Source organism: Phyllosticta citriasiana, assembly GCF_038021145.1.
Source record: "Phyllosticta citriasiana strain CBS 120426 chromosome Unknown IWZ02scaffold_12, whole genome shotgun sequence".
NCBI lineage: Eukaryota > Fungi > Ascomycota > Dothideomycetes > Botryosphaeriales > Phyllostictaceae > Phyllosticta > Phyllosticta citriasiana.
The window spans coordinates 696,952-709,970 of record NW_027117289.1 but is presented as its reverse complement, the minus strand read 5'-3'; the positions used below and the strand labels follow the sequence as shown (position 1 = coordinate 709,970).

Below are 13,019 nucleotides of genomic sequence, written 5' to 3'. Positions count from 1 at the left end.
CAAGAGTCCGCCCGCGACGTGCCCGACGACGACGCACAGGAAGCAAGCGAATCGGTCGACGCGGACGCCGCGGACACGTTACAAAACCTTGCACAACAGGCCCTAAACCAAAAACCAGAGCCGGGGGAGGGTTTCTAATCAGTGGACGGAAAGAAGATACTGGCGCTGTGCGAGGCGCTGGCCGAGAAGAAGAAGAAGATTCCTACCGAACCTACTTTCTACATGGATGACAGGATGTTATCCAGGTACAACAGAAACCCCAGACATCAGCGCGATAGGCCGCAGTTGAGAAGGCGAGGGCTGAGAAGGCAGAGGCAGAGGCTGAAGGGGCGCAAGCTGGAAGAGCAGAGACTGAGAAAGAGGGCAGAAAGATGGACGACGTAGTCAAGGAGTGCGAGAAGGCAGAGAGTGAGAAAGAGGACAAAAAGATGGACGAGGTGAAGGAAGGTGAGGAAGCAGAAATCCAAATAGGCGGGGCAACAGAGACACAAAAACACTTGGACGCAAAAATGGCACAAAAGTCGAGGAAGTAGAGGTCGAAGAAGAAGACTTGAACGCGCACGTCGAGAAAGACTTGATAGCCGAGCTCGAGGTCACGCCGTGAACAATGGAATTCGCGGAGTCATGTGTATATCCTTTGGTTGTATCCGACACAGGGGATGCATTGGTTTTTTGAGCAGGGTAGTTGGGTAGTCAGTTGGGTAGGCAGGTAGCAAGAGCGAACAGCGTCGTCTATACCGCAATCAATCATTCATTTCTAAGCAAGCAAGCAGTCAGTCAGTAACCAAGCAATCAAGTATGCATGCAGTAAATGGATGAAGGAGCACTTACCCACTCACTTGAGAAACAGCACCACAACCCACTCCACCCAGAGAAAGAACTTCATAACCTCCCTCGTCTCATCCACAAATCGACTCCCTAAAAAATCAACAATTTCAATCAGTTGGACACCAGATCAACTCATTTCGATTCGATTCGATTCAATTCATTTCAATTGAATCCATCTAATTATCCATCCATCCACCCACCAAGGCCCCCAACTGCTTTCTTTTGCTTGGTCATGCATGCATGAATGCATGCATGCATGAGCCAGACCAAGGAAAGAAAGTGTTGATAAACGGCCAACAATTAACTAAGGTGACGACTAACCAACACATGGAGACGACAGCGGCAACGACAGCGAAGATACTGTGGTAGGGAAGGGTGGGTAGGAAGGAAGGAAGGAAGGAAGGAAGGGAAAGGCAGTGACACCGTGGCATAAGAGAGAAACGAGAAGAAGGAGAAGAAGGGTGGGACGAGCTGGCCGAGCCGAACCAAGAGGAGCGAGATGACGTGGCACGAACCGACACAAGAACAAAAAACACACGACAGGACCACCGCCACTTGGTTCCGCGCATGTTTGTATGTCTGTATGTGTGTAGGTAGGTAGGTAGGTATGCGTGTCTTGCGCCGCATGGTCGCACGGTCCAGACTGAGCTCATCCCACTCCAGCCAGAGTCTATACGATAATTTGACTGCGTGCTCAGGATCCCGTAACACCAAAAAACGCAGGACGAAGAAGACAAACAAAGGAAAAGCACGAGTAAAAAGGTTAGAAACAGAAAGGGGGTGGTGGATTGAGGGGGGGGAGGATTGGGGGAAATGATGAGTAACTCGTCGCAAAAGATTGGACTGGCTGGACGAGTTCGGCGGGAGTAAGGCGCTCAGCGCGCGGGGCGTCGACCGCAGTTCCAGACGCAGCTGATTTCGTCAGCGCGAGGGAATGGCCTGGATGGTAGAGTTGGTTGTATACGAGTATATGACTTTCCCCCGTGAGAAACAAAGGATTGAAATGAAGTAAGAAGCAAGAAGACACACGAGTTGGGGATATGAAAACGCGGCAAAAGAAAAGCAAAAGAGCAACGAGAACGGCAATAGAATTCGTTTGCGGGTCATTTTAACAAAACAATAAAAACGCGTCATCGAATATGTACCAACGACGCCTGTTTCCCTTTACGTGCTGATTACCAGCCGGTTTGGGCCGTGCAGAGGCCCGTATCCAACAACACGAGGGGGAATAGTTACGGGCACTGGACAAGAATAAGGATCGTGAAAGGATAAAAGGCTTGGGGCGATGGGGAGAGGATTTGGGTGACCAATTTAAGTACGGTACAAGACGGAGTGAATACATCAGTGGGTGTGTTGGTCTGGGTGGGGGGAGTGTCGGGATGTCAATGGGTATGCACCTGGATCCTACTTTCATTGTACCTCGACGGCACGTTGGTTGACAACAGGTGGAACGGCGCCAAGGGCCTCGCTCGGTGCCATTTGAGGGCAGCCTTTCACGGCACAGACGACGACCGAAGTTGCAGCGAGGAGTTGGTCGAGATGACTGTGCAGCATAATGGCCAGGACGATGAGGAGCAGAGGAATCTGCCAAGTGTCAGCTCCATTTCCTATTCAGCATGTTGGTGCTCAACTTACCCATATGAAGAAGAGGTTCCTGTCGCTCCGCATCTGTTTCATCTTGTGCGCATGGGCGCGCCTGACGCGCTTCTGCTGCTTCTTTGTCAACGTCTTCTTTCCAAACTCAACCTTGGGCACCGAGATGCCAGTCGAGCTCTCTTCCGACTCTTTCACACTGTCGAATTCAGCCTCGCATGCTTGGTCAAGCAAATGATCTGCCGTGGCTTGGGCAACCGATCTCTTCTTGAGATCCAAGTCTCTGGTCTTGTTCTCGGGGTAAATCTCATCATACGCAGGCGGAGCTGACGAGGTGGAAAAGAGGTCGCGCCACTTGGAATCTGTCGAAGGACGAGCCGTCTCGTCGCTAGTCGAGGAAGAGGACGAGCGAGGGGGGTTGTTGCGGTGAGGCACCAGAGAGCTAATCCGTTGCATCACCTGGTGGCCTTGGTAGCCCGGTATGTTGGGAAACTGAGCAAAGTTTGGAAGTTGCAATTGACGCATGTTCCAGGGCATGTTTTGCTGCAGGCTGTGGATCTGAGCACTCAGATTCTGTCGCCATGTGTGCGCTGGGGGGGCAATCAACGGGTCTGACTGGTCCTGGTGCGAAGGGGGCAGCACCACACTCTTTGCGCTTCCTCTGCGTGAAGCTGTCCAGGCAGCAGCGACCTCTTCTTCCGACTCGTCCGAGTCTTCGCCTTCGTCCTCGTGATCCGCATCAACGGCCGAAAAATCACTCATGTGACTCGGGCTTGCCGACTCCCACAGAGAACGCATCGAGGTTACGCTGCTGGCTCTGCTGCGCAAGCTCAACGAGGCAGACCCAGCACTCCGGGTCCTTCTATGTGACTGTACTCGCACAAGAGCGTCGCGAACGTCTCTCGTCTTCGCCACATCCATGGCATTGTAGCCTTGCAGTGTGCGCAGCGTTGGGTCCGCCCCTCTCAGGATCAGAAGACGCACAATCTGCCCGTGTCCGTGCATGGCAGCCATCATCAATGGCGTGTATCCGCAAATGTCCCTCGTGTCTGGGTTGGCTCCCCTTGCCAAGAGCCCAGCGACGACCCGACTGTAGCCAAGACAACAAGCCAACGAAAGCATGGTAGCGCCCGATTTGTTCTTGATCTCATAGTCCGGTACATAGGGACTATCATCCATGTCGATGAGGGTCAGTACTCCCAAAATGACCTCTTCGGCTTCCGCGCCAGACAGGCTACGTTGCTGCATGTGCCCACCTCCTCCGGCTCCGGACATGCCAGTCCAGCTGGTGCTGAACCGATTGATGACCGAGCGCGCAAAGTTGCGGGCATCGTCATGTTTGAGTTGGCCAGTCTCCTTTTGGCACAACAGGCGGACGGCGAGTTCGTACACCTTCAAATCATCGTCGTTGGTGTACGTAAAGGTGGCTGAAGGGGCCACCAACGCCGTTGGGCTGAATGCAGGTTGACCATGGACTCGGATAGTGACTTGGACGGTGCCGGCGCAGGGTGCGGGCGGAAGCAGGCACACCATGAGTTGACTGTTCCAGAATGTCGTAGTCGTGGCTAGCTGGTCTCCAAAGTAAACGTCCATGTTCCTTGTGAAGTTCGAGCCCAGGCACGACACCTCGATGCCACCAGCCTTCGAGTATTCGCTGGGCATGAGTTTGTAAATTTGGGGAGGCATTTCTGGATTCGCGCCAGCATGGTCGGGCCGAGATTGCGGCATGTTGATCGCACTGTTCATCAGACCATTCATGGCGGCGGGCTGGAATGTTCCAATGGCTTGTCGTCCTAGAGAAGGGCTTGGAGCTCGACTTTGATTGACCGAAGTAGGCACCGAAGAGTAGAACTGATACTGGGCGTTGTCTATGCTGCCGGCGCGGTTGGGAGTGATGGGGCCAGTGCTGCCAGGGGTGGGTGGGTTAGAGGGAAAGTGATTGTGAGTAGGCAAGGGCTGCAGACCATAAAGGGGGTCGTTGGGCGACATGAAGGGCGCATTCTGCGGAGCGACTCCCTGCGACAGGGTCGTCGCAAGACCTGGCAAGTCTCCACTTGCAGTCGGGCTTGTCTGGTTATTGACTCGCGTCATGGTCAACTCTCTTGGGAGCTTGTGCGAGTGCGTTGACGAGCTGGATTTTCTCTTCTTGTTTGGACCATGCTGTGGAGCGACCGGAGACGCCTGTCTGGAAGCATGTCGAGGCGTCAATGTAGAAGAGGAGCCCTGCGAGGCACCGCCGTTTTGGTTGAAACCGGACCGGGAGTTCCCCGTCCAGCCGTTGGAAAGACCCGGCAAGTCATTTGTAGAGTGGTACGGTCGGCGTGCCAGGGTCGTTTGCATGTCGGAATCGCGGCCAGAGGGCGGCCCAGGGGGCGGTGGGGCTGACGGATTGATATTGAATTGGCTGCCAGCGTCAAAGTTTGAAGGACCATTATTTGTTTTGTGGTCGTCGGTGATGAGAATTGGACAGGTGATGGATTGCGCCAGGACTTGATTTTGGTGGTCTTTGATGGTGAAAATGACCCTGGGAGATGATGTTAGACGCAAAAATCCACTTGAAAATGAACGACTTACTGGAATCCGCTCTTTTCCTGCTGGTGGCGGCAGTAGCAAGCGATGCGCATCGGAACCTCGATTTGTTTTGAGCCGGGTGGAAAGCGGTTGTAGTTCACACCCTCAGTCTTGGCGGGAGCTGGCGGTCCCCATTCCTTGTATTCCTTGTCGTTGAACACAATGACGCGGTCGTATTCGTACTTTGCCCATTGTTCTTCGTCTTCTTGCTTCTTAACCCTTTTACGAGCTGCCCTTTTTCGTTCTCGTTGGACGCAGTTGTTGCAAATGCGAATAGGTCCCCCATTGAGCGGCTTTTCCGGATCCTCGGGATTCTCCTCGGACGTGTACGTATTCGAGGCATTCATCTTGCCAGTCACAATGTCGTTGGAATCAAAGCTCGCAGCGCGGTCAAGAGCGCGTTCCAGTAGTTCCGGCTTTTCCATGGCGCTGGCGCACACGAGGTAGGTATGCAACTCCAGGGTTGTGGCGTCTTTTGTCCTCTGCTTTGCCAAGAGCTTTGGTTTTGAAATTGAGTGAGTTGGAAGGTGCAATCTGGTGACGCTGTCCGGAAAAGGATTCATGGTCATCCTGATGTTGATTTGCGTCTCAACTCTGGACTTGTTTCCATCCTGATGAATCCAAAGCGTGTTCGGATACCGTAGAGGCAAAGCCGGTTCTGGATATAGTGACTGCGGTCCTTGAGGACGAGGGTTGGACAGGTTGCCTGGTGACATGTTGCCTTGCCATGCCGTATTTTGCATGCCCGCGGTAGTGTTGGCGCTCGGAAATAGTGCAAAGTTTCCCGAAAACATGTCTCGGTCAGGAAGCGGGGCGGCAGGCGACGCATTTTGGCTGCAACTAATTCCTGACATTGGCGAATGTTCTCTAGAGCTAAGAAGGTAATTTGGCTCCACCGCCTGGTCCGTCGGTCAGCGAAATTCCATTTGGCTGAGTTCCTTTGTACACAGGCAAGCACTTACGTTGCTATATTGGCGAGCGAGGGGGCCATTTCCCAAGTTCATGTCGCCGGGCGCAATAGTATTACCCAGGGCAAGCTGCTCACTGCCAATGGGGCTTGGAGTATATCCAAAGCTCGGGTTGGACATGGAGTGATGAACCAGATCCACGTCGACAGACCTGTCGCGAGTCTCTTCCTTGACCAGTGGTGCAAACTCAGAATGGGGAGAGTTGGCATAGGCCCCTTGTGACTCATCCCTCGCCCATTTATTTGTGCTCGAGGTTTCAAAGTTGAAAAGACTGTTCGTGGCAGGCGAAGATTCGGACGAATTCAGCTTGCGCTTGCGCCTGCCCGAAGTCTCCGAGGCTGAGTCCTGGCTAGAGCTCTCCGGGGAAGAGGAGGACATGGCGGATCGAGGTTGAAGAGTCGCATTTGTCTGGGGGAGGGCGGGCGTCTGTTCGCGATGAGAAAGCAACGGCTTTGCGGGCGAGTGGCAGGCGTTTGCGGCGCCCGGGGCAGGGGAGGATACGAAGGCGTCTGTGTTGATAAATTGAAACGGGTCGAACATGTGGTCGTTCATAGCGGTGTCGAAGTCATCCATTTCAGAATCCATGATGTGCACATTGTCCGACATGGTCGAGAGGCCAAGGTGCGGTGGACGCAGTCGAAGGCGGGAGCGAGGGTTGGCGGTTATGTCAAGGGAGAGAGGCGTTGTTCAAAAATGCGCAAATCCTGGGGCTCGAGTTGTAATTGATCGTCGGAGCGGCGGTCGAGGTCGAGGGACTCGAGGGGGTGGTCGGGGAACACAGAGACGGGTCTCGGGTTGCACACTACTGGAGCATGGTCTGTCGAGGCTTGTCGAGGTGAGATGCGAATTATGAGCAAAGGCGGGAGAGCGAGCGGTGGAGGGGTGCGTGTTGGTGTCGGCGGGTGGTGGAGTTTGGTTTGGTCTGGTTTGGTTTGGTTTGGTCTGGTTTCCTGGCGCCTGGCGTCGTGTCCCGTAGTGCCGTCCCGCACCTGGCAGAGCGAAGCAGCGCAGAGCAAGCAGAGCGGAGCAGTGCAGGGCAAGGCAAGCGGCAGCGAAACGAAACGAAACGAAACGAAATGAAACGAAACGAAAGGAGCTGTGGCTAGACGGCGTGGTGGACTAAGTAAATTGGCAGCCGACGAGGTGGGCCGAGAGTTGAGTTAGGTGCAGAGGCTTTGGCCGACGGTGCAGCCAGCGGCGTATTGTATGTATGTATGTATGTATGTACGTATGTGTGTATGTATGTGCGTACGTACTTTACAGTCAGACTCCGGCGTCGGCGCGCGGGTCGCAACGAGGGCAGGGCGCAGCACACAGGGCACACACACACACACAGCACGTCCTTGGACTTCAGGTTGCTCTCTCGGTGTAGGTGAGATTGATCTGTAAGAGTACTCTGCTTCTGTTCCTTGGTACTCGCTGCCAGCTACAGTAGCGGTACGCCCACCCCATCAACCCATTTTCCTGAAGTGGCACGCCCATGGCACAGCTCGACCTCCTCCTCCGCTCTCCCCATTCATGGATCGCTGCACCATGGCCATGCATCCACCAACCGACGCGAGATAGGAACGCGCCATCCTCCAAAAGCCTGATCATAGCAGGGAACACTCATCGAGCCCGTGCAAGTTTCCGCCCCGCCCTTGATGCAGATGCACAACCACCTCTTCTCCGGCCTGTCCGGCGCCAAATGCCAATCATCCGTCTCCCCATTCCCCAACGTCCGTCCGCCAACCCTAACATTTTTTTTTTTTTTTTTTCTTTCGCTCAGGTACTGCCATTGTCGGGTGTGTCGTGGGACGACTGCTGTACTGCCAAGTCCCGACTGCTGACTACCTATGCCTCAACAACCCCATGTCAGTCATCATCCGTCATGCAGCATCCATTGCTATCAGCTCCCTGCCTGCAGCTCCACCAAGCTGCCTGGCATTCCGTGAGATTGTTTGTTTTCTCTCGTTTGTTTATGTCCTGCCCATTGCAAAACTTCTGCAGCCAGGCTCCGCATTCTCGCACCACCGCTTCTAATCAATTTGGTCAATTGCCCCCACAATGGCCGCCCCTTGAATTCTTTTTGCTACAATGGATGGGGTCCTACATATTTCTAGCTTTTCGCATCCCTGATCTTCGGCCAGGTATCTGGCCGACTTGCTTTTTATCGCCGCCTCAAGATTGCCGCAAATCGCTGATCGTACGCCACGATGCCACTTTCGGCCTTGGGCCAGCATTCTGCACCACCGAGCTGGCAAAAATCCATTTAGATGCACGATGCGCAAATGTCCATCAGCGACCGCAAGTCCCAGAGACCGAGTGGCAGATGGCGTGTTGATATTTAAAGCCGGCAGCAAGCTTCGACGACGGGTCCCAGAAAAGCAGCCGCAGAATGTAGGTTTGTAGGTTTAGACCCTTTCGAACCTTGAAGCGTCCCTGCGGAGTCGTGCTAGCGCCTCATCCTCGGCCTCCATGTACACGGTGCATCATCATGTCTCTAAGCTGCAGAACACCCATGAAACGCGAACAAGTACGAGTGGTGAGAAGTAGACATGTGGAGCTGTCTCACGTCACTCCAACCCAAGTCCCAAGTCCCATGTCCGTCCAGGACATCTATGTTGGTGGTACCCTGAATTACCTTGCGCGCTCCTTGCACCAACTTTTTTTTTTTTTTTTTTTTTTTTTTTTGCAGCTGTTTGCTCGCCGAGCGAAGAGCTAAGGAACATGAGGCGGCGTCACAATGGCTTTGTCGGTGAACCAGCATAGCTCTTCGTCCGTCCCGTTCCGCGCTCCCACCGTTGTCCGTCGGAGTCTGTTCCGCCACTTGGCGCTCCGAGCAGCACAGACCACGAGACTTGGGGGGGCGCCGCCAACGTCCCCTCCCTCTGTACCACGACAAAACCATGGCACGCGCGCCTGTGCCTGCAACATCCTATCTACCGTCGTCTTCCACTTGCCGCCTTGTCAAACCATGCTTTTCTTTCTCGTCCTCGTCATTTGCCAATTGACTTTGGGACGCGCCATTGCATGGGCTCAAACATGCAACCAAGCTTTCATGCATCGACAGGGCACAGCCAAAGACGTCTACCCCAGCCGCACGTGGCCCAGGACAAGGCCTTTGTGAATTCGCAACTGCTTCGAACAGACCTGCTCGTCTACTCGTGGCGGCTGTCAGCCTTGCCAGGAACCAAGGCGCCGCACACTCCAACATCTCCAGCCGCATCACCACCCCTTTGCTTCAGCACACGCACAGTAGACAAAGTGCGACACCCTTTTCTACGCCAAAGACAGGGATATGTGCGTCGAATGGTCGAAAGACGAAACAAAGCCCATGTCTTAACCACAAACCGTACTCGGACCACCATTGACGTATGTACCTGCAGAAGTGCAAACTACCCACGCGGTTGCGGGCCAAAGGATCAAATCTGTCTGCTAGACCATGTCACTTTTTGACCGCAGCAGGAAACGTGCCCGTTTTGGGTCATCAACCCCACGGATCCTCTCTGATTGTACCAGGTGATGTTGTAGATCTTTTCCACCTACCGTTGGCACACAATAATTCTTCTGCTGCGTCCAATTGGATGACACTCTGTCGACTTCTCACATGCGTTGAGAAAGTTGTAGTATAAAAGCTTTCCTCATTACCATTTTTTTTTTTTTTTTCCACTTTCTCATCCTTCTATCATCAATTGCGTATTCATCAAAATGAGACCCACAACAACACCAACTCCGACTGCACGCCCTTGGAAGCAAAGGACTAGCCGCATAGAGGGCTGGCTAGCACATCCACATGGACAGCCGAAAGAGGTAAACGCCGCGTTGGCTGCTATTCTTATCCACAAAACGTCCCAGTTGGTGAGGCTCGAAAGTTCGCTAGCGCTCCACTAACAAATCCGGCTTTTACCGCAGCAAAGAGTCTCCCATGAAAGACCAGAATGAAGCATCTGCCAGTACTGCGAATTTCCTGTCTGGCCAACACCTGATGGGTACAATGGAGGGGTACCAGGCTCAGAGAAGTGCCCCTTGGGATCCCTCTTGACATCTCCTTGGTCTCTCAGCTTCGTGTCCAAGTCTCGGACTTCTTCCATAAGTTACGGCGATTTCATTGCTAGGGGAACACGCTCCAAAGAATACTTGGACGTTGAACAGAGCAAGTGTCATCCAGACGATGCCCTCTCTACCAGCAAGCAAGCAAGCCGCTCCTGGACATCTCCTTCCTTCCTATCAAGCAGGCCGGCAGGCTACTAACCCACAGCCTACCCCTGATGGATCTGACGAAGCCGTACTGCACGTGAAGAGGGGCACGTCAGCCCGTTCATGTCCTTGGTATATGCAGGGGCGAGGACCTTCGGCGTTTCTGACTTCTTTCCACGGCTAGTCGTGGCGGTTGAATACTCCACACGAAGGTCAAACATCCATCGCACAACACGACGGAGATGTGTCATCTAATCAGGCAGGAGTCTTTGCCGCCTGCGTCCCCCCTGCCTGTCAAAGCTCTCAACTTCGGATCAATTCTGCTTAGCTGTTTTACAGCGACCACTGGCCAAGGCACGCGTTCTCCGTCCTTCCATCAAGGCGTTCCTCACTCAGTTGCTTTCCCGCTGGTTCCTCTTCTATGACCGTGGGCCAAAGCGCGCCACGATCCAAGAATCGATAGATCAGTCAACTTACGCCCGCCCCATGGACGCCGAGCAAACCCAACGCCACGTCGCTGTCCTTGCTACCGCGGACCAGCAGACTGATGTACCATGGACGCCGCAGAAGCATCACGCCACCGCTGCCTGTCGCCCTCACGTCTCAACTCAACACGCAGACCACGTCGGCATGGGTGCCAGCCAGCCTCCTCTCTTCCGCGCTTTCGCTCCCGAACCAGTCTTACAGACGCCGAGACGACGAGACAGCAGGACAGCGGCGCGCCGTCCATGGAACAATGTGCCTGCCTGCCTGTACAACAGGCCTGCGCTTCGCAGCGCGAGCATGCTGGGCTTGGTTGTTTCCGCTTTTCTCCTCTCTTGCCGCGTCTCTGCGACCCAGTCAACGAGGCAGTGACGCGTCGGCGCGTCGGCTCCTCTCTTCCCTTCTCTTCTCTGCCCACGTCTCCGCAACCAGACAGGCCGTCAAGACGGCAAGATGGCAAGAGAGCAAAACACCGACATTGACACCGACACGTCATGCCATGCCATGCCATCCACGGTCCACACGCCACACCATTCCATTCCACCTCGGCCTCTTAGAGAGAGAGAGAGAGAGAGAGAGAGAGAGAGAGAGATGAGACACAGAAACCAGAACCTCTCTCCTGCTCTCCTCTCCCCTCTTCTCACTGCTCTGCAGCCAACCAACCAAGCAACCAAAGCATCCAGGCAGAAAGACAGGACGACGGTGACGCGTCAAAAAAAAAAAAAAAAAACCAACGTGCCGATGCGTCATGCCATCCATGGTCCAACTACCGTGCCATTCCGCCTCTGAGATAAATTTCGAGGTCCTCGTTTCTTTGACTTGACGAGGAGAGGAGAGGAGAGCGAGGAGTGAGGCAGGAGGCAGGAGGCAGGAGGCAGGAGACAGCACACGCGAAGGCTGGCTTGTCGGCTGGCTGGCTGGCTGGCTGGCTGGCTGGCTGGCTTGTTGGCATTGCACGCGTGTTCTAATCGTTGTTGGGGAGCGAGGCTGGAGCACTGCTGCCTGTCTGCCTGCTGCCTGGTCGTTGAATTGTTGCCTCGCCGTGACCAATAAAGACAGCAAACAAGCGCGCAAGCGCGTCGGAGTAAGGTGGTCAGTTGGTATGCCAAACAGCTAGATGATAGGAAGGATGGATAGATAGATAGACATATCAATGCCTAAGAAGTAAATAACCAGAGCAGTCAGAGCAGCTAGCTACGTACGTCCTTCACGCCAGTTCAACCTTCTTCCTTCGACGGGGCGGGGCAGGGCGGATAGAGTGGCGAGGGCAATGAAAGTCATGAGGACGGCGGGGATGGGGAACTAGGAACAAAAGAAGAAGAAGAGGAGGAGGAGGAGGAGGAGGAAGGAGGAAGGAGAAGACGAGGAGGGTGCGAACGACGAGCAAGTGAGCAAGGAAGACAGTGAGTGGTGGAACGAGATGGATGATGCATCGCCGTCACGACCACTACCACCACCAACAACAATAATGACAATACACACCCCATACTCATGCTTTTCTCACACATGAGCGAATATGTCTGTTGTCTGTGTTTTGATTAACTCATCTCATCGCATTTGATGAATTACTACATCATGGCCAACTAGCCAACTAACTGGTCTAGCTACCTTAGCTAGCAGGCAGACAGACTGACAGACTGCATGCGGTCCGGTCCGTCATCCCGTCATTCCTATTCTGGCAACGACGAACTTGGGCTAAGCCAAGGAAGAAGGAAGTGAATGATGCGTACGTGCGTGCGTGCATGCATCGCGTTCCGTAGTATCTAGCTGGCAGCAACAACAACGACAAGGGGATGACGATGATGATGATTGTGGTGCCGATGTCAGATACTGAGCAGCAGTAGCAGCAGCGCGTCCCGAGTGAACGGAATGCGGAAGAGGTAGACTTTTCCTGTGCCTTGATCCAGCATTCTTCTTTCCATCAGCGAAGGGGACGAGGCAGATAGATGGAGGAAAGGCCGGAAGAAGAGAGGGAGACGCGTGTCTGGCCTGCACGATGGGAGGTGATGGGTATGTAGACATGTAGGTAGTTCCTCGGCTGCGCGCGTAGGCGTAGAAGCCAAGATGGAAAATGGATGTAGAGGGTGAGGGAGGGAGTAAGGGAGTGAGTGAATGAGTGAAAAGAGGGGGGGGGTATCGTAGAAAGCAAGGAATTCAAAACTCGAAAGAAAAAGGAGATGGAGAAGAAGTGCAAAGCTGCAAAGGTGCAAAAGTGAGGAAAAAGAGATAAGGGAATCGAAACGCCATCGCATCGCATCGCCCAAAGTGCAAAAAAAGGCCGTTGCGTTTCTCGCATCCCATTTACGCGCGTCTGGTCCGTAATTTGAGGTCGTTGCCAGCGCCGCGCCGTTCGTAGTCAAGTGGCCGAGTGTACTGGTTGATGAATTGGTGCCAGGT

The 13,019-nt window shown here is 54.0% G+C and overlaps 3 protein-coding genes across 3 annotated transcripts; 2 read left to right on the top strand and 1 right to left on the bottom strand.

Annotated features, from left to right (window-relative positions):
• Positions 1-2,100: 2,100 nt before the first annotated feature.
• Positions 2,101-6,683, bottom strand: IWZ02DRAFT_59121 (uncharacterized protein). The gene is made up of 4 exons (XM_066770933.1): positions 5,955-6,683; positions 4,996-5,891; positions 2,464-4,945; positions 2,101-2,412 (listed from the first exon to the last, which is right to left on the bottom strand). The coding sequence occupies exons 1-4, from the start codon at positions 6,564-6,566 to the stop codon at positions 2,239-2,241; spliced, it is 4,164 nt and encodes a 1,387-aa protein (XP_066620040.1). The 5' UTR covers positions 6,567-6,683; the 3' UTR covers positions 2,101-2,238.
• Positions 6,684-7,322: 639 nt separating this feature from the next.
• Positions 7,323-8,152, top strand: IWZ02DRAFT_459309 (uncharacterized protein; the record flags this gene model as incomplete). The annotated part of the gene is made up of 1 exon (XM_066768075.1): positions 7,323-8,152. A coding segment is annotated over exon 1 (542 nt), but the record flags the coding sequence as incomplete, so codon positions are not given.
• Positions 8,153-10,505: 2,353 nt separating this feature from the next.
• IWZ02DRAFT_59071 (uncharacterized protein) lies at positions 10,506-11,303 on the top strand. Its single transcript, XM_066770932.1, has one exon. It carries the CDS (start codon positions 10,687-10,689, stop codon positions 11,215-11,217), a length of 531 nt encoding a protein of 176 aa, XP_066620038.1. The 5' UTR covers positions 10,506-10,686; the 3' UTR covers positions 11,218-11,303.
• The last annotated feature ends 1,716 nt before the right edge of the window (positions 11,304-13,019 follow it).